Source organism: Sinocyclocheilus rhinocerous, unplaced genomic scaffold, assembly GCF_001515625.1.
Source record: "Sinocyclocheilus rhinocerous isolate Xijiao unplaced genomic scaffold, SAMN03320098_v1.1 scaffold475, whole genome shotgun sequence".
Taxonomy (NCBI): domain Eukaryota; kingdom Metazoa; phylum Chordata; class Actinopteri; order Cypriniformes; family Cyprinidae; genus Sinocyclocheilus; species Sinocyclocheilus rhinocerous.
Window position 1 is genome coordinate 1259796 of NW_015646677.1, and position 21652 is coordinate 1281447.

General features: G+C 37.6%; 2 protein-coding genes across 3 annotated transcripts in view; one reads left to right on the plus strand and one right to left on the minus strand.

Moving 5' to 3' along the window:
- Positions 1-2263: 2263 nt before the first annotated feature.
- LOC107708010 (uncharacterized) lies at positions 2264-10861 on the minus strand. Of its 2 annotated transcripts, none has more exons than XM_016512153.1 (6): positions 10629-10861; positions 9032-9264; positions 8059-8131; positions 4530-4620; positions 4177-4286; positions 2264-2710 (listed from the first exon to the last, which is right to left on the minus strand). In XM_016512153.1, exons 1-6 carry the CDS (start codon positions 10762-10764, stop codon positions 2397-2399), a joined length of 957 nt encoding a protein of 318 aa, XP_016367639.1. In that variant the 5' UTR covers positions 10765-10861; the 3' UTR covers positions 2264-2396. The 2 variants fall into 2 exon arrangements, with proteins under 2 accessions (XP_016367639.1, XP_016367638.1); XM_016512152.1 differs by having other exon boundaries at positions 9032-9270; positions 10629-10860.
- A 3401-nt stretch (positions 10862-14262) lies between these two features.
- LOC107707959 (cytidine monophosphate-N-acetylneuraminic acid hydroxylase-like) overlaps positions 14263-21652 on the plus strand; it is a 15062-nt gene continuing 7672 nt past the window's right edge. The window contains exons 1-6 of the mRNA XM_016512079.1: positions 14263-14324; positions 14699-14916; positions 18731-18822; positions 19261-19411; positions 20284-20350; positions 20429-20510. Of these exons, the coding sequence (XP_016367565.1) occupies positions 14711-14916; positions 18731-18822; positions 19261-19411; positions 20284-20350; positions 20429-20510 (598 nt within the window). The 5' untranslated portion in view covers positions 14263-14324; positions 14699-14710. The remainder of the gene's footprint in view (positions 14325-14698; positions 14917-18730; positions 18823-19260; positions 19412-20283; positions 20351-20428; positions 20511-21652) is intronic.

Below are 21652 nucleotides of genomic sequence, written 5' to 3' on the forward strand. Positions count from 1 at the left end.
CTGCATTTTGTTATTCTTTTAGTCATAGCGGCTAATGAACCGGAAGTCTCACACATTTAAAGAAAATAGCTAAGGTGGATAGAATGTCTCAACAACATATAAAGTAGTCGGTCACAGTTCAAACAACAATAGACTTTGTTTTTTTTTTGCAATCGACTAAAAACAAAGTAAAAAAAAAAATCAAACACTTAAAACGAACTGGAATCAGAGAAAGTGCCTACATTTTCTCGTATCTGATGAAGAAAACTCAAGCAAATCCGGTCTGAAACTGGTCTCCCTCTAAAGTGCTCATTTTATCAACTTGTAAACATGACTTTACCCTGACTGCAAGATATTGCATAGAAACCAGCCAATCTAGCCGATTTTATGTGCAATATCAGAGGATCAGTGAATGGCTGAATACTGTGAAGACTGGCCATAAATGGATGTATAAGGTTAGAAACAACATTCGGAACCGTTCCAACCCTTTCTTTTCTTACCTGGCAGTAATGAGCAATCCATCCATGCAACACCTTGTTGTTTTCTCACACCATCTGCTATAAACTCTAGAGACTTCTGAGGGTGAAGATCCCAGAAGCACACTTTCATTTTATGTACAGAGTCCATTTCTTTTGGATTTAATAACAACTGAGCATCTTGCCTTCATGCATTGACCTGATTGGCTGATCAGATATTTGCATTAAGAGAGGAACAGGTGAGTCTAATAACATGGAAGATCTAAAACTGCTACTGCATAATAACAATATACGGACAAAAACTGATCAGTTAAAGACTAATAACCCTAGAAGTGTAATGCAAAGTGCAATAATAAACACCAGCACATGCATTTTATTTTTGGAGTTTATTTAAGGCTTTCAAAAGTTGTTCATAATAAATATATTCATCTAAACCACACCAAATACAGGGCAAAAACAATGAGCACAGGATGTACAGAATCTGATCACATGCCAATCACATCCAGTGATCTCCAAATGCTAAATCAAATCATTCAAAGGACATGCAACAAAATATGTTTCTAACAGGACCAGTTGCATGTTTTTAAAACGATGCCTAAAACACAGCAGCAATTGTTGGTTTGAAACAGTCATCAAAAATATTACTGAACATTTTGATTTAGGAATCAACACTACTTCGGAACATTCATATTTTTTCTATGATTGGCAAAATGACGAAACAAAAGAGGTAATCTGTAACATGAAACCGATCAGACTTTGAAGAGCAGATTTATAAAAACATTACATTTTTAAAAAGTGGCACAGAAAGCAACAGCGTGCATGAACATCATCTCACGTACGATCACATTTAGTGTTTGGTATTCGATTCAAGCTCAAAAAATCTTTTAAAAACTAAAGCTCAAAGCTGTAACGCCTCTCTAAAAACCTCCCGTTTGAGGTCCTCACATCTGAAAAGCGTCATAGCATATGATTGTCATACCAGAATCATGCAGCTGTGTTAAACCTCCTCCGCAGGACACGGCAAACATGCAAATGACACACGATCCGCAAAACGCCGCTAGCTGCCTTGGATCCGTTCCCGTAGCCTCGCCGAAACACCGAGGGAAATGAAGCCACTTCTGCAGGTGCATACTGACATACCTGTGATTATGACTGACTCAAACTAAAAGAGACACAGAGAACACTTACAAGTCAACATGAAATGGCATTCACATCTAGTTTCACGTCAATAATGTGACGTGTTTCTTCTGTACGTCATTATTTGTTATTATCGACGTAACCTTCATTACTTCAACCTTCATTAAAAAACTATGGATTTCAGAAAGGCTGACTAAGGATTCCTGAACTAATGACTAAATGGTTAATTGGCTTTTCCTTGATATTATTTTCCCCACCCACATGGCCTTGATGAGGTCAGCGAACAGGAAAGTCATTTTAGAGGCGGGGCAAGTTATTACATTGTGATAAAAAATTAAGACGACAAACATTTTCTGCTTTGGAATAACCTCACTGATTAATTATTTGACTTAAAAGATCCAGTAAAATCAGTAATATTGTGAAATATTATTACAATATAAAATAACAGCCTTCTATATGAATATATTTTAAGATGTAATTTATTCCTTTGATGCAAAGCTGAATTTCTGCTGCTTTATATTTTGTGGAAACCATAATAAGCTACAATGCAAAAGTTTAGGGCAAGTAAGATTAAAAATAATAATAATAAAATAAAAAGAAGAAAATTCAGCTTTGCATCACAGGAATAAATCACATTTTACAATATATTCACATGGAAAACAGCTATTTTAAATTGCATCAATTAATTTCAAATGCAGTAAAATATGTAGACGTAGACATTGACACCAGTAAGTAGTGTTGACTGCTTCATTACAAGGAATAAAATAAATATATAAATAGATTTGTGTCCGATTCTCGTCACCGTTACTCTGGCCTGTTGCGTCTTCGTAATCCAGCTGTCAGATCTTCTGGATGATTGACTGTAACATCATCTACACTGATGTCAGCCGAGTCCTCGAGGGACGGCATACTAGAGTCACTCTCGCTTCCCACGTCTTCCTCTCCCGCCGCGGGTATGTTCTCCTCCTCCTCCTCTCCCTCAGACTCAGGCCTGAGCTCTCGGTGATCATGTGGCTGCGTTTCAGTGTGTGTTTGTGATTCCATCTGAGTTTCTGGAAGCGTCTCGACTGCGCCCAAAGTCTCAATGAGTTTGTCTAGGTTGCGCTCACATGTCGGCTCTAAAAGAAATAACCACATGATTTGCAACACCCATCACCACAATGCTAAAATACATGCTTACAAGTAGAACGGCGTTTCTAGTCACTTAAAAATGTGTGCATGTCACAGCACTGTGTATGAAAATACAAAATACCAAAGCAAGTGTCACTTAGGCATCTAAATGTTTCCAACATGCACATAATCACATATTAACATGATTTATTAACACAGCGTGGCAGCGTGACCTACATTATGTTGGCTGATTTAGTGCTACTTTATCTAACTAACTTGCTTACGATATATTTTCAAAGATAAGTGAGCTGCTTTACTGCGGTCATCTGCATTAGTTGTGTGTAAACTAAAACTTGCATTACTGCAGCATAAATAGTACTTACTCACTGACATGAATGCAAAAAGATTTATGTTTACAGCCTCCAATTAGGTTTAACATGAATACATAAAATGCAATTAAATGCATTTTAAATATTAAAAGTCATTCTCAGTACTGTCTTAAATGGACAAGAATACATAAAAATCAATAAATAATAAAAATGGATAAATAGATGATATATTATTTAAGGATATGTTGTCCTTCTAAACGGCCTAACTGCAAATTTGATTTTGTTTTTAATGATTGATTTTGAAAATGATTTAAATAAAATTAAAAATACATAAAAATGGATACATAATAAAAATCAATAAATAATAAAAATTGATAAATAATAGCCAAATTATTTAAGGATTTGTCAAACTTCTAATTGCCCGATTGCTTATTTTAAATAAAATTAAAAATAGATAAATATGGATAAATAAAAATAAAATAAATAATATAGATAAAAATAAATAAATAACAAAAATAAATAAACAGAAGATAGATAGATTATCTTCGGACTTGTTGCCCTTCTAAAGCCACGTTCACACCAAGAACGATAACTATAAAGATAACGATATCGTCTGTTTATTCTAAGCGCACGCTCGTCTGCCGCTTTAAATTCTCGAGCTCATGACAGCAGGATTGATTCTGATTGGGTGTCAAAGCTTGTATTGTTCATCAGCTGGAAAAAATCGTTCTGGAAGTGATTCCAACGATATAATTTCTCTGTGCCTTTATCGCTATAGCTGTGGTGTGGACTCTGCTATTCTTTAATATTGAGAACGATTTTTAGAACTATATCTTTATCGTTATCTTCCTTGGTGTGAACTGGCCTCTACTTGCCAAATTGCTGATTTTAATGAAAAATGGATAAATAATAGGTAGGTATATTATCTAAGGATTTGTTGTCCTCCTAAATTGCCTAACTTCTGCTTTCACTTGTGTGTGTGTGTGTGTAGATAGATAGACAGATGTCTTCAAAAGCCTTTAATTTATACAGTTAACTGTATGTGGCACTCATGTTTCCATGAGTCTGAGCGCTGGTGTTACTAACATGCTTGCGCGGTACTGTGTTAATTGCGTGGGCGTGTGTACGGGAGCAGATGTGTTTACCTTCTATCCTGATGTTTGGACACTCCATGCCCCTCTTCTTCATTAGCTGCCGAATGCACTGCAGCTGCGACATGATCTCGCTCTTCTGCTCCATGGCAACAGACTTCACACTGCAGAACAACACCCAGAATAAACAAAGCCACACGGCTGAAAGCCAACAACGAGCCGCTCGCCACCAGCGTACATTTCAATGTCGCAAACCCCATTTTTGTTTTTGCATAACCAAATCAATCAGGCTATGAATGTGCTTTAACCAAGGGCATTGTTGCATGACTGAATAAACCACATTTATTTAAAACAAAGAGGTTTGCAGGTGTTCAATTTCTCATTTTCGTGTGCATGTCTGCTCTCACCAGTTGGTAAGCGGGTCCAGCTGTGTCAGGATGGTGTTGAGCATCTTCTCGGTCTGAGCCAGTCTCTGCTCCAGCTCATTCAGCTGATTCTCTGTGGAAAACCACAAATGCTTCAGAAAAATCACTTCCTGAATATATCAAATGAATGGTGGCATTTCTAAGAAAGCACTTTTAAGCATCCTCATTCATGCGCACTGTAAGACTTGAAGAACCTCAGACACTTGGATCTTCTGAGATACGGACAATACACACACACACACACACACAGTGTATTAACATACAGACTTTGGTTTCTACATCTCACTTGTCCATTTAATGAATTGTAACCTTCTTCAATCTTTCAACAAAAAGGATTCAAATGTCATAAAATTATCCCATGCAACTCATTCCGTATTCTAAGTGTTCTTAAGGCATACGGCAAATCGAAAATGTAATCTATTATTAAAAAAAAATCTCCAGTCATCACATTCGTACATTTGTATGAGTGTGCAGCAGCTCACGCCGGTGTGCATAGGAAAAGCACACAAGCGAGTCATTTTGAAACATCAAGACAAATAAAATCATGACACAAAACATGATACTTTATTCTCTGAGGTTAAAGGGGTCATGAACTGCCTTTGTTTTTTATTTTGTACTGTTCTCTGAGGTCCACTTATAATGTTATCAAGATTTTTACACCAAAAAAATATCATAATTTAGAAGTAATAGGCTAATTTAGAAGTAATTGTCCTGTTTTTAACCCCTCATCAGAATGCTCTGTTTGAACAGGCGTGGTGGATTGTAGACTCGGAAGTAAACGCCCACTGCTATGATTGACTAATAGTTGTGTATATTTGACAGCATACATTCCTCATACAGCAGATGGAAGCTGCTATGATTTAGGTCAAAAATGCATAAACTCAATACATATTATTATCAAGCGATCTGTGAGAAGAGACAAAGCAATAGTGATCACATAATGAAAACAGTTACTCACACTTGTGTGTTGCTACATTACTGTCGGATCCAATATAGTCGGCACAGCATCGTCTTTTAGTTTCAATCTTTCTGAAAATTACAATGTTGAATTGTGCCTTGTTTGTAAACGAATCCGCGGTCAAATAAAATGAACAAAGGACCGAGTTCTTACTGACACGGTCTGGATCTTCATTAAAAATACTTCATTAAAAAAAAAGTTCATTCCTAACGTTGGGATCAGAAGGAAGGCAACACAAACACTGTTTTTCCACAACTTGACAGTGAACAGCATCTTCTTTATCGTTTTGTTTCTACATAGACATGCACATTTGCCTCTCTCGTAAACACTAGGCTACATGTGCAAATCTGTGGGCAGGGCTAAACAGGCAGTGATGTAGAATCAGTTGGCGGGGCTAAACAGGCAGTGATGTAGAATCGGTGGGCGGGGCTAAACAGGCAGCGATGTAGAATCGGTGGGCGGGGCTAAACAGGCAGCGATGTAGAATCTAGAAAGAGTTCATGAGCCCTTTAATATATCCATTCTGAAACAGTCAGACAGGATTATTCAGCCTAGAAAGTGTGCAAAGAGCGCTCCCTCTATAATCACTGAAAGCTGTCATTCACTTCAGTTCATGGCAATCCCACGACATTCCATTAATCAGTGAAGCTGCCTGCACTGCACGATGAATCTCCTTTTTACATCATATCTACACATTGTTATAATGAGGGGATTCGCGAGCTTGCAGAACTCAGCACTTGACAAAAACTTGACGTTTTGAGCGGTAAATACGCACTGGAGTATTATGTTTCGCCAGTATCAGATGGGGCCCCCTGATTCCCCGGGGCCCGAGCAGTCCACCCCTGCAAATGATACTCACAGTCATATTTGGTATCATTTGAATTGTCTCAGGTCGACTGGTAAAATGGTCTCAATCTTACAAGAAGTAGACTAAAAGGTAATACAGATCCTAAGAGATTAGAAATAATTTGCTTACTGGGTGTGCCATTTCCCAGTGTCCTTCATGCAAATTACCAAATGTCCCCAAAAAGGTGTAAACTCTCACGCCTAGGACTTGATCAAAACTATTTCCAATTGTTAGTTCTTGTCTCCATTTGGAGGATGTTTGTCTCGGTCTGAAGTACTTAAGAAAATGCTGCAAAAAGATCAGCGTGCTTCTGTAGCCAGATGAGCCTGTGGTACTACGTATTTTTCTTAAGTCAGGTATGCATCCTTTACTCTTAGATTTATCTTTGAGAATTTGATGTCTAGTATTGATTTGATTTGATATCTCTGAATTGACTATGTAATTGTCATAACCAGTGTTGGGGAAAGTTACTTTTAAAAGTAATGCATTACAATATTGCGTTACTCCATAAAAAAAGTAACTAATTACGTTACTTCGTTACTTTTTATGGAAAGTAATGCATTATGTTACTTTTGCGGTACTTTTTAAATCTGGACAGGGCTTGCTTGTTCATTTTTAAAATAAAAAAGTTCTATTTTTGGCAAATATAAAAGCCTTTTCACACCAAAAGTGAAATGAATAAGCCTCAGGCTGAAGGGAAAGTAAATTTACGGTAGAATGCAGAAGAAGAAATTTCAACACACTTCAGCAATTAAAAAAAGACACACAAATGTTTGTCTAGAGTCATTTTTGCTTATTAATAAATTGGAAAAAAAAAGTAAGTTGCGTTACTTATTTGAAAAAGTAACTCAGATCATGTAAATTAAAAAGTAATGTGTTACTTTACTAGTTACTTGAAAAAAGTAATCTGATTACGTAACTCGCGTTACTTGTAATGCGTTACCCCCAACACTGGTCATAACACATATTTACCTGACTGATAATAAATGTTACATTTGATTTTATTCCGACACTTACTCTGAGATTATTGACTCTAATAGATTGTTAAATCCATAACACCACAAATCTACGCTGAGGTTAGTAACGGACTAAAACGCATCTTAGGTGGAGCAGAGAGGTGTTGTTGACCAATCTAAATAGGGTGAGCCTCAACCTCTTGATTACTGTACTGTACTGGAAAACCACGGCATGATTATATAAAGTCACCATTAGAGGAAGTTAAATTAGGCAACTTGGTTCTGTGGTAACTGTCATGACCTCTGGTTAGATATAGTCTTACCTTAATTAGGTGTGTACAGATCTATGGGGACTAAATAATGTATTTTAGAATGAGCAAAGTAGGTACAGGCTTTCTATAATATTAGTCAATCGCCTCTGTCTAATTACCCAGACTGACGAGTTTGTAAGTATGACATTCATATACCGGCCAGTACGAGACTCAACGTGTTATAGGAATAACATTTATAAGATTGAATAAGATTAAAGTGTTAAAGAGAAGAATCATAAGTCTAGATAATTTATCCTATCAATGATCAATAATAATTGGCATTCTAAACTAAATTCAAGGTCATGGTAAAATGGAGTCAGATTAGAATTTAATTGAAATTAAGTTACTTTGCGCACCGAAAAGGCTGAATGCGCAGGAAACCTTCAGCCACCATTGGATAATTGGCCCAACGAAGGTGAGCTGACCTTACAACACACACCTGTCTCCTCTGATTTCTTCACTCCTCGAGCTGTTTTGGCTTTTTGAGCTTCAGAATCGCTTGCAGACTTTATCTGAAAACACAAAAACAAAGACTTAAGCAACTTAAACAGCAAACCAGAAGAGCGGAAGCTGTTTTTGTCCCTAGAAAAATTGGCTTTGATTTTCATTACACAAATGATTATAAAGAAACTATGAAAAAACATTTTTCACACTATATATTTTTAGGCCCATTATTTTATTTATGAATTGTGCCTTTAATCACAATCAAGTACATTTCCCATCCAAATCATCACTATTAAGACAAAAAAAAAATCATGACTGTAAACTGTAAAAATTAAAAGTCGTAAACAAAAAGATTAGAGTATGTTTTACAAGAAAACACTACTTCAGTCTTCCTTCAAAATTTCATATTTAATTAAAAGTATGACCATTTCTTTGTAATTATTTGTGAAATTTACTAACAATTTTTATTGTTATTTTAAATACGGTTTCAAACATTTATCATTGCATATTACATACTATTTCACATGCTTTGTATGTACGTTGAAGTTGTAAACAAAACAGATTACTGGATTATATTTTACAAGAAAACAGTATATCAGTCATTCTCATTTTTTTATTTCATGTTTAATTCAATGTGTTAATACCTGCTGTTTCTATGTAATTATTTTTTAAAGTTACTGGCATTTATTTTTCAAACATTTAACATGCTATACAGTTTCAATATGCTTTTTCTAAAAAATAAATAAAAAAAAAAAAAACTAGTTTGTAAACTCTCTCTCTCTCTCTCTATATATATATATATTTTTTTTTATTTTGTAGACTGACTTTTCTTTAACAAGCAAGAAAATGCTATTTCAGTTTTTCTTCAAAATTTCATGGTTAATTATATCTGTTACTTACCATTTCTTTGTAATTGCTACATAAAACTTTTGTATAACAAATTAATGTATAACAACAAACGTCAGCACCTTTAGAAACTTATACGCGGCGAAGAGCCCGACACCGATGGCGTAGATGGGCATGAGGGTGAAGACGTAGCCCTTATTGTTGTTGGGTTTGTATTTGTCGCTCTTCAGCTCCTGCTCCATGAGTTTCTTCATCTGCTGCATGTTCTCCACGCTCTGAGACATCGGAGGCGCCGCGTTCCTGTGGAACTGCTGCTGACTTTTCACACTACCAGGACCGAGATCGGGACCGGGACCAGGACCTGCAGAACCACACACAATCAAATACACATCCAGGGTTTCTGCAGATTTTATGAAGGTAAATTTAAGACTTTAAGACCTTTTCTAAGATGAATAGGGGAATAGATATGTCAATATGTTCTCTACAGCTTCCAAACGATCTCCATTACTTCATGTTCTCGTAAAACAAGACTTCAAATCATTTTGCATGTCAAGTAAATGTTTCTTGATTTAAGTATATTTAGATATCTGAACCGGAAAACAAGACAAAAATACTGAGGAAAAGAATCATTTTTAAATAGGAATTTAAAACTTTCTTTTTAAGGCCCTATTTGTGGAAGGGCAAATCGAGACCTTTTTAAGATCTTTTTGAGATGTTTTAAGACCCACAGTATCCTTGTTCTCCAGAGAGGCTGTTTATACTGCACATCATTATGAATGAAACAAAGACATATGTGACCCTGGACCACAAAACCAGTCATAAGGGTCTATTTTTTTAAAATTGAGATTTATACATCACCTGAAAGCGGAATAAATAAGTATTTGAAAACTACTTGAAAATCTGGAATCTGAGGGTGCAAAAAGATCAAAATATTGAGAAAATCACCTTTAAAGTTGTCCAAATGAAGTTCTTAGCAATGCATATTACTAATCAAAAATTAAGTTTTGATATATTTACGGTAGGAAATTTACAAAATATCTTCATGGAACATGATCTTTACTTATTATCCTAATGATTTGGTGATATAAAATGAATATAAAAATGGTGTTAAACATCTCTATATGAAATGACAAACAGATGACAAAAATATTTTTGCAGTAAACTCAACAGAACCGTAGACGTAACGTTAGTAAAATCCAGCAAAAACCCACAACAAACCTAAAAAATGCTACGCACTAAATTATAAGCAGTAATATGTGACCCTGGAGCACAAAAGCAGTCATAAGTAGCACAGGTTTATTTGTAGCAATAGCCAACAATACAGTGTATGGGTCAAAATGATCGATTTGTCTTTTATGCCAAAAATCATTAGGATATTAAGTAAAGATCATGTTCCATATAAAATATATAAAAACTTAATTTTTGATTAGTAATATGCATTGCCAAGAACTTCATTTGTACAAAGGCGATTTTTTTGCACCCTCAGATTCCAGATTGTCAAATAACGTTAGTTGTATCTCAGCCAAATATTGTCCTATCAACTAACAAACCATACATCAATGGAAAGCTTATTTATTCAGCTTCCAGATGATGTATAGATCTCAGTTTCAAAAAATTGACCCTTATGACTGGTTTTGTGGTCCAGGGTCACATATACTGCTAAACACAGAGCCAGAAAGTAAACAAACACAGCCGAGGCTGGTCCGCTCGAGTCCGCACCTCTCCTGTTGATCCGCGGATCGAACGGCTGACCGTCTCTGCTTCCTCCGCCGCCGAACATCCGCGGGAACAGCACAAACACCAGCAGCACCGCCGTGAACGCCATGACGAGCTGCTGCGAGGAGGACAGCGCCATCTCTGAGCCACAATTAATACATTTATGAGGACGATTCCCTCACTTTTGCTGACTAAATGCCTTCTTCGGTGTGTTTGCGCAACAGAAATCTCGCAAGAGCGCCACCACTGACCTCTACAGGACTGGCGTGGAATTACTGCTCGGCGGTATTTGTGACTGAACCACATAACCAGTCACAAGAGTCTTTTTTTTTAAATGTTTTTTATTATTATTGAGATTTATACATCAAGCTAAATAAATAAGCTTTCCATTGATGTATGGATTGTTAGGATAGGACAACATTTGGCTGAGATACAACTATTTGAAAATCTGGAATCTGAGTGTGCAAAAAAAAATCACAATACTGATCAAATCGCCTTTAAAGTTGTCCAAATGAAGTTCTTAGCAATGCATATTACTAATCAAAAATTGAGTTTTGATATATTTACGGTAGGAAATTTACAAAATATCTTCATGGAACATGATCTTTACTTAATATCCTAATGATTTTTGGCATAAAAGAAAAATTGATAATTTTGACCCATACAATGTATTTTTGGCTGTTGCTACAAATATACCTGTGCTACTTAAGACTAGTTTTGTGCTCCAGGGTCACATTTGTCATTTGAATGTGCGCAGCTTCCGATTTCATTCACTTTCAGTTATTTTCAGTTGTGGCTAGAAGGGATGCAGCAAAAACCGGAAGCTAACAATAAATTACATTTTCTACCTATTAGATTGTGTTTTATTAATGTCTACACCTGCCCCAACCCTAAACCTACCCCTTACAATAATGCAAAAACACTAATTGTTGTACAGTGTGAGAAAATGTACGCTATATTAATGTGCGCATGCCTAGTAGTTTTTGCTGTATCCCTTCTAGCCTTAAGCGTTATTTTCAGCAAACGCATAGCTCTATTTGCCTCTCGTTAGGAAAAAGGTGGCATCTGAAGAACAGGAAATCTCACACATTGAAAGAAGATTGCAAAATAAGGTGGATAAAGGGAATTTGACAAGAAACTTAAAGTAGTATGAGTAGTTATCGGTATCTTTTTTTTAGTTTTTTTGTCAGTCCCGTGATAAATCTCTTTGCCAAACTGGTTTCTGGTTTTATTTGGCCTCAGTAGGCTCGTGTTTTTGTGTTCCCTTCATTTGTTTTGCTTCCTTCAGTTCTTTATTCTTTTCTATTTTTGTAATTTCCTGTGCTCAAATAAAATTCCTTGGCTCCATGACTTCCTGTCCTCAAGTGAGTGTTTGTTTAAAGTTCGCAGGAACATTTCTTTCTTCTAATGATATCATCTCACACGTTAGCAAGCTAACAGGTTGCTTTCAGAACTTTGGCTAACGTTCTGGCAAGGTTTTCAAAGCTATATGAACAAAGGTTCTTGCGGTAACGTTAATGAACATCAATATTGAATTAACATTCCAATTTCAGAGATAGAATTTATATTTTTATATAATAGGTAATGGTAACCTGATGATTTATGACAGCATTTTTTCATTAACATTATTGGTTCTTCTTAAATGTGCAATTCAGCAAACCTCCCCTGTGTTGCTGGAAAAGCTAATTTGGTTACTGATTACCTCAGCTCGTTACTCAAGTCACAGTTCTTAGGTCATTATTATTTTCAGACAGACATCTAGGTGTCATTGCATTTTGCTGTCAAACGTATACAAACGATAAGCCTGCAAAGAAGAGAAATGTTTAATTTAAAATGCTCAATTCTAAAAATGTCCTTCACAAAACATTTTAAAATCTTACTACTTGATCCAGAACATTCAGAGAACATTCAAAAGTAAAATTTGCGTTGGCGCGATAGCCTCGCGGTTAGTGCCGAGTTCGAATCCCATCTCAAGTTCCATGCCGATCCCGCTCCCCTCTCTCTACCCAATGCTTTCCTGTCATCTCTCGACTGTCCTCTCTGAATAATAAAGGAATACAAATTTTATAATAATTACCTTTTTGATTGTGTGTGTATACTGTATATATATATATATATATATATATATATACACACATATCATCTACAGTACAGTACATATCTATATATCTATATATATATACTGACATTAATGTGAGTTTTCTGAAATGTTTAAATATGCACATTACCTAATTAATTGTGTTCTAATTGAAATCTAATTGGTATGAAAACTTGTTTAACCAGAGGTTAAAAAATGAAATAATTGTTTATTTTTATTTTTTAAAGGTAGGACTTTTTCTCTCATAATTTGGATTTTTGTTCTCACAATTCTCACAATGATATATGAACAAACCCTTCTGTAAAAATCTTCAGAATACAGATAGCAAAATATCGTTTAAAAGTCTGGTGTATGTCAGTGCTGCTTATGTAAACGCGTCCTTTAAAGATATGTAACTGAAATATACAGACAAATAGATAACGTGTACTTTAATAAACACTTAAATGTGCACTATTCTACACTAGTCTGAAAGAAGACATGTAATGGAAGCAATATAGCCCAACATCTTAAGTGACCGGTTCGTGCAGGAACACTGGCTTTGCCTGGAATGTCACATGTTTCTACATCCATTCTACATTATTTGAAGGTCAGCCCCATAATAAAACTCACATCTTGCCTTCTCAAAAGCAGAAGATAATGCTATCACTGCTATTAACAAGCACATTAAATCGTTTTCACATGATTGAGCAGATGGACTCTAGACTTTGTCTTATCCTTATCTGAATTGAAGGAGAATGTTTTGTCATTTTTATTTGTTTTTCACCTAAATTATTCTAAAGGCCATAGTTCATTTTTAGTTCATCTATCTTTAAAACGGTTTCAAACATCAAGCTTTTACAAGTACTTAGAACTTTCAGACTAGGCTTTCTCAAGCTAACAAAGTTTGTCTTAAAAAAATTTTTTCTAGTTTAAAATTGTTGCACTGCAGCTGTCATCTATAGCTTCATTTAAAAACATAAAACAGAAGCTGTTTGTAGACGATGCACAATTAAATGTTTGCACTTTGGAATGCCCCCATTTTTTCCTCAGAATTCTGAGTTTACATCGAGCAACTCTAAGTAAGCTTCTGTATATTTGACATTCAAAAGTGTTTTTGTTAGGTTGACTTTTTGTGCATGTTGCTTTATTCAACGAGAAACTGATGTGGAAATGTCAAGTGTGGTGACACGTGATTTCCTACCTATGATTTTAGTATTATAGACAAATGAACTTAAAAACCCTAACACTCTTTTCCGTGTACTCAAAAAACACATTTGAGTATACTGGAATCTACAAAGCAGAGCAGAACATTTAATTACATGACCGAAGTAGTATTTTCTTGTAAAACATGCTCCAATAATCTTTTTTTTTGTTGTTGTACTCAATACACTTGAGCAGCTATAATAAACAAACAAACAAAAAAGACTAAGTTCAACTAAAATGTGTTTAAAATTAGGATGAGGAGCTTTTCAGGGTGAAGTGATGGCTACGCCTTGTCAATTCAACTGAAAGCGCTTGATAACGAGAGCAGAACTTCACTTTCAGCTTCACATGTGGGCTGCAGCTCACACACACTCTTCCTGCTCACATTTAATTCAGAAACCAGCTCACAGCAATTAAAGGTAATGTTGCTCTGTCTGTATAACTCTTTTTTAACAAACTGTACAAATTATTAGAATTAAATGAGATTAAAAAATTGTCATAATTTGAAAATTATTTGACAGAAAAAAATGTGGGAAATTATATTTCCAGTACAAATAGAACAACACAGTTACTTGGTTTTGCATATGTTTTGGTCAAATTTGGGTTTGTTTAGTTGTTAAAGTATCCATTTCAGACAAATTGATTTATTCTTGAATAAAGAACATAGTTTTAAACCAGTCTTGCAATGAATGACACATTTCTAGCTGCACCTGTCTATCAATAATGCATTATAATAGTGTATAATTAAGAACTAAGAACTAAGATCTGACCGCAAAGACTCATTTGTCTCTAGATCTGAAGCATAATGACATCTCAGGTCTCAAAGACTATCCTGCGACTGGAGGCTGAAGACGTCCGCGCACTAAAAGATGGAATTAATTTTAAGAAAAACCAAGAGGATGGCAAATGTTACATCATTTACAAAGGCAAAGACAAAATACGAGCGTGTGTGAACCAGTGCAAACACCAGGGAGGACTCTTCATTAAAGACATAGAAGACATGGACGGCAGGTGGGTGAATCGAAACTAACATAATAGGGGAAAAATAAAAAGAGAACAAGGGAACAATGTTTACCAGACAAATAGCTAATAGCTCATTTAGTTATAGTTATAAATAAAAATAGCTCAAGTTCACTTGGGAAAAGGCAAATATATACATGCAAATATTCCTGCAACAGATATACAGTGGTGGCCAAAATTGTTAGAACACTTGGCATTTTTAAGAAGTTTCAGTTGTTTTTGTTGAATTGGCCAGTACAATGCCCATAAAACGAACTACTGCCGGAACTACCAGCGACGGAAGGAATCTGCTGGAATATTGAAAATGATGCACTGGCCCCCTCAAAGTCCGGACCTCAACCCCATCGAGCAAATTTGGGGCGAGTTGGAAAATAAACTGGACAGATCTATTGTACATTCAAAGGAAAGCCTTTGGCTTGAGTTGCAGAAGGCATGGGATAACATTAGTGTTGAAGTTCTCAGGAAATATATTGACACTATACCAGAGAGATGTGCTGCTGTAAATGCTGCAAAAGGTGGACATACCAAATATTAAAGTTAAAAGTGGATAAAAACCGTACGACTCACTTCATCTGATATTTGATGTGCTCAGAGCAACCATCTGCATGTTTCATGAACATTATGAAATGAAATCATGTTTTGGAGACAAAAAAAATGTCAATATTTTCTGATCTGTCAGGTGTTCTAACAATTTTGGCCACCACTTTTATAGATTTTTTATAGATGTTTTTGAAAGAAGTCTTTCAAACTTGAATAAATCTTTCTTACTCCAGTCTTCAGTGTCACATGATTCCTTCAGAAATCATTCTAATATGCTGATTAGCTGTTCAAGAAACATTTCTGATTATTATCAATGTTGAAAATAGTTGTGCAGCTTCATATTTTCATGGTAACCATTATATATCACAAGTATGAAGGGGTAAGTAAGAAATTAGTACTTTTATTCAGCAAGGATGCATTAAAATGAATCAAAAGTGTGTCAGGTTTTATGGTAAGGCATCAGCGAGGACTCAAATGCAGATTTCAATGGGATTTATTAATTGATAAAAGAAAACATTAAACAAACAAAAACTACCCCTTTGGGGGAAAACACAACTGGCAGCGGGACTGGGCAGGGCAGGGCAGAGAAGGAACATGCAAGGTACACAGGCAACACACAAAGGGAACATTTGCCGGAGCTTACACAAAGAGGTTTCTGGGCTGCTAAGAAGCGGAGATTTCAGGTCAGGAGATAAAGCAGCCCAAAATGGGCAAAATGGCTGTATGCACACAAAAAAGAAAAAAAAAAAACATTTTATCGACAGCAGAGACAGAGTCTGTGGCAAGCCATTCACACCATCACTGACTACAAGTCCCTGCAACAGTCGTCCTAGGACTCTGGAGACCCCATGGCTGAAGAGGACTCTATCTGGAAGACCTGCCCAGGGTTTGTGATGGTCTCCATGGCCATGATAGACAGAACAGGCCACTTTGGGTCCTCCAGGAGCACCAGAGTCAGGTCTTCCAAGACCACCAGACTTGGGACCACCGGGCTTGGGTCCTCCAGGAGCACCAGAGTCAGGTCCTCCAGCACCACTGAATTTGGGATCACCGCACTCAGTTCCTCCTGGACCACTGGAGTCAAATCCACCAGGACGACCAGACTTGGGTCGTCCAGGATCACCAGACTTGGGTCCACTGGAGTCAAGTCCTCCAGGACCACTGGATCTGAGGCCATCGAAGTCAGGTCTTCCAGGAGTACTGGATTCGAGACCACCGCACTCGGGTGCTCGAGGACCACTGGCCATGGGACCATCGGAGTCAGGTCGTCCTGAGACCATTGGAGTTGGGTCCTCCAGGACTACCGCACTCAGGTCCTCCAGGAACACTGGATTAAAGACCACCGGAGTCAGGTTCTCCAGGACCACTGAATTTGGGACCACCGGAGTCGGGCCACCATGACCATTGGATTCGAGACCACTGCACTTGGCTGCTCCAGGACCACTGGCCTTGGGTCCACTGGAGTCAAGTCCTCCAAACAGGGGCGGACTTAACCAATAAGCGAGGTAAGCGGTCGCTTAGGGCCCCGGGGAATCAGGGGGCCCCATTTGATATTGGCGAAACATATTTGGCAAATGCTTCAATGCGTATTTGTGTTATGGAGAGTGTCAATCATGTTTCGTGCAATGATTTTATTTGTCTTGATGTTTGAAATTGACTCGCTTGTGTGCTTTTCCTATGCGCGCCGGCACGAACTGCCGCGCAGCTCGTATAAATGCACGAATGCGATGACTGGAGATTTTCTCTTAATAATAGTTTACTTTTTCAATTTGTTTCTCGGCAAACCCTACTGAATGCCTTAAGAACACTTGGGATACGGAACGAGTTGCATGGGATAGTTTTTTATGATATTTGAAACCTTTTTGTAAAAAGATTAAAGAAGTTACAATTCATTAAATGGACAAGTGCATTTTTTTTTTACAATGTCTTCTTTTGTGATCTGAAAAAATAAGGTAGCCTAATATGGCTTTAGAACAACATCAGGTTGACTAATTATTTACTTAAGTTGTGAAGGAGTAAATAAACTAGTTATAGCTTATGGCGTAAAAGAGCATAATGTGTTGGGGCCCCATACCTAAAATTTGCTTAGGGCCCCCAAATCACTAAGTCTGCCCCTGCCTCCAGGACCACCAGACGAAGAAGGGGCTGCAGTGTGTTCAGCCACCTCTGCACACTTGTTATTCCCCCTCCATTTCTGGGTTATTGGAGGGCTGAGTCTTCCACTGGTTGAAGGTGGAACGGAGGGACAGACATTGTGGAAGGACTTTGTGCTGCATGGGACTCTGACTCCCCACTATGGTGTAAATGGTGCCCCAGCCTTCCCATCTCCCAAGGGCTGAGGGGCTTTGTGAGGCAGATGTTAAAGAGCTCCTTCAGGTCAGTGTTGTAATGATAGACCAGGTCGTCAATCATGGCAAGGAATTCGTGGGCAAAGTCCTTGACGTTGTTCCTCCCCTAATGAAGGAAGAGTTGCTGGACAAGCTGGACCATCTGCTGTTCCACTAAGACCCCAAAAGAGGCAAACAGAAAGAGGAAGGTGCCCATTGAAGTAGAGGTCTACACGGGTCCAAAAATTTGTACCCGAACCCGAAGAGACCCGTAAATCTGCTACACTGAACCGACCCGGACTCGTCTATTATTTTGAAAGTTGGATCCGGGCCCGTGCAGAACCGAGAAATGTCAAAAATGTACTACCCGGAACCGACGCGGACCGTCAATTATTTGAAAGATGGACCCGAACCCGGCCGGGAAGACGGTCACAAAAAGACGAGACCATACATGATTGTCAGGGATCTGTCACAAAACCAAGAATAAACCAGACTTAAGTGACAGAACCCTGAGTGGCAGTTATTTAGGCATGTTACAAAAGATTTCTATTTCAAAGAAATCCCATCAAAGACTCCTGAAAACCAATGTATCACAGTTTCCACAAAAATAATGTAGCAGCACGAGTGTATTAAACAATGATAATGATCAGAAATGTTTCTTGAGCAGCAAATCAATATATTCGACTGATTTCTGAAGGATCATGTGACACTGAAGACTGGAGTAATGAAGCTAGAAATTCAGCTTTGCGTCACAGGAATAAATGACATTTTACAGTATGTTTTGAATTGTAAAAACATGTAACAATATTACTGTTTTAACTGTATTTTTGATTAAATAAATGCAGCCTTAGTAAGCAGAAGAGACAAAAACATTTTCAAAAAATATAAATATTTATTACGAATCACTAAAAAAGTGCACTTGTGTGTTTGTGTAACAGAACAGTGCGCTGCACCAAACACTACTGGAAACTGAACGTGGCCACAATGGAGTATGTCAACCCTCCAGACAGCTTCATGCAAGACGAACTCGGTAATAATATCACTGTTATTTAAAAAGAGTGCATTGAAATCATTTTCATACACTCTTGAAAATACAGTAGGTTCTTTTTTGGCATCGATGGTTCTATAAAGTACCTTTAATATCCATGGAAATTTTCCATTGCACATTGCAAGTTTCGTTATAGTGACAAAAGATTCTTTAGAATTCTAAAATGTTCTTTGCTCTAAGAAATTAAGAAAAAAAAATTAAGACACGTTCACTGAAAGGTTCTTTGGGGAAGCAAAAATGGCTCTTCTAAGGCAACACTGAAAAAAAAAAACTATGAAACCTTTATTATAATGACGTTTGATGTCATTTTAATTGCAGCTAATATAAATAATATGTATTCATAATATAGATGGATATTAATTGTATGTAGTTGTTGGAAGTGAATGCTGTGTTATTGTCTTACTGTATTTGTGTGTGTAGAGGCAGTGCTATCAGATATTGATGGTAGTTTAGAGCTGGTGGAGTTGAATCCTCCAGACCCCTGGACCGCAGAGCCCAGAGAAGCACAAGAGCTGCATGCCGGAGAGATTATGGTACATAATCAGACCATATATCTCATCATGTCTCTGATGTAAACAAACTGCTTTAAAAAAACTTGAAGCAATGCACGCCATTGTTGACTGATTACTTTATACTTCTCTTCTCACATCCACACCCATGTAAATACACTGCGCCTTGTACCAAAAAAAAAAAAAACCCTAATCCTAACCCTAACCATATAGTAAGTAGGCTACATGAAGTTAATTAATATTACTCAGTACTCAAATGTATAATTACACTGTAACAATGACAACTTAATATAAAGTGTAAAGGTCTTTCTCGTCCAAAATTTTCGGACGTTAAAAAATAAATACGACCTCATGTTGTGTCAATCACGTTTACACACTGCCTCCAAAACTTTCGTCCATCATAAAAAATAAAAAAAAATCGGACCAGGTTTGATTTTCTGCGTTTTCGCATCCATAGCAAGCATTTTGATAGGAAGGAATGACGAATACGGGAAAAAAAACACATTGGAGTTTTTAAACATATATTTTTCCCGCCTTTTTGTTTTTCAAATCTGTAACTGCCAATGCCACCTTATAATTAAATATAAAGGGGTGGCTTTGGCAGTTACAGATTTGAAAAAAACCAAAATGGTGGGAAAAATCTGTAACTGCCGATGTCACTTCAATATAACTATAATGAAGTGACTTTGGCAGTTACAGATTTGAAAACAAAACAGGAAAAATAAAGGGCGGGAAAAATACATTTTACATATTTCAGTTTTTCTACTTCAAAATTTTACATTTAATTCAATGTGTCACTTCCTGTTTCTTTGTAATAATTTGTGAAATTTACTAGCAATTTTCAAGTGAAAATTGTTTCAAAACCAATGTGTTTTTCAGTGTACATTTTTCACATCTAAGGGTTTGAACTAGAGGCATTTTGTTTTTGTTGCAGGTATCTGGAGAAAAGTGGAGTGAATTTAACAAACATAAACGTGGTGCCGTTCGGCGTGTGGCAGAATGTATGTTTTTGTTTTTCTTTTCTTTTCTTTTTTTCATTTGTTATTTTTCTTGATTTTGGCTTTCCTATTATTCGAAAGGTCGATGAACACCTGCGATTTATGATTCTAATGGACGGAGTTCATCCTGAGATGGACACCTGCTTGATCGTGGAGTATAAAGGTATTTTGCTGCTCATTTAGACTGTGTTGCGTGACATTTTGCTGTTCAGCCTCTGTTTGAGGAAGGGCAAACATCTTAACATGTAAACAACAAAACAATATAAGAACAAAGCATGAAACAGAAAGAGGTTTGGCAGCATTCTGTCTTTATCTACAACATACTGTATGATTAAGGTATATAAAGTTGCCAGGATATTTACTTTGACATGCATGAGAACAGTACTCAGGCAAAGTTCAAGTGAGCAAACAGCAATAATTTCAAGGATCTGAAAGGGTGTTGTCTCTTAGTTTGCAGCGTCGGAAAAAGCCAACAAAAAAAACCCTTATGTTGCATTTGTCACGTTCGCTACTGTGAGGAGCTCGGAGACGAGGAGTGGAATTCAAACATATAGGCTTTAATGAACTTCCAGGGAACAAGGAAAACACATGTAGCAAGGGTAGACATATACAATTCTGGACAAGGGAGAACAGAACGGGCTAGAACTCAAATAGGGCAGATAACGAGGAGTAGACAGGTGAGGAGGAGAACTAATAACAAGGAACACCTGGAACTAATAGAACTAAATGGGGACAGGAACCAGAAGGACCAAATAAGGGCAAGGAAGGCACATGGGGAGCAAAACACACACAAAACAAAGAACAGAGTCTGAGGGGGGGTGGGCGCCCTGGAGGGACTGGGACACGGGGAATACCTCCAGGGCAGATCAGGTAGTCCAGGGTGCCATGGCGGCACAGGGAGCTCAGGGGCCATGGCGGAGCAGGCAGACTAGGAAGCCATGGCGGAACAGGGAGCTCGGGGAGCCCTGGCGGAGCAGGCTGCCCAGAAGGCCTTGGCGGATCAGACAGTTCAGGAGGCCACGGTGGAGCAGGGAACTCAGAAGGCCATGGCCATTTGGCCCGGCCACTACGGACTGATCCATACTACCCCCCCCCCCCAAAAAAAAATTTCCTTGGGGAGAATATCATCTTCAGAGGCCCTCTGTAGGCCTAACTCGGGAACAGTGGCCCTCCCTGGGCTTGGCATGAGAACTGGAGCCTTCTCTGGGTTAAACACAGGGACTGGAGCCTTCACTGGGCTAAACTCGGGGACTGGAGCCCTCACTGGGCTAAACTCGGGGACAGGAGCCCTCACTGGGCTAAACT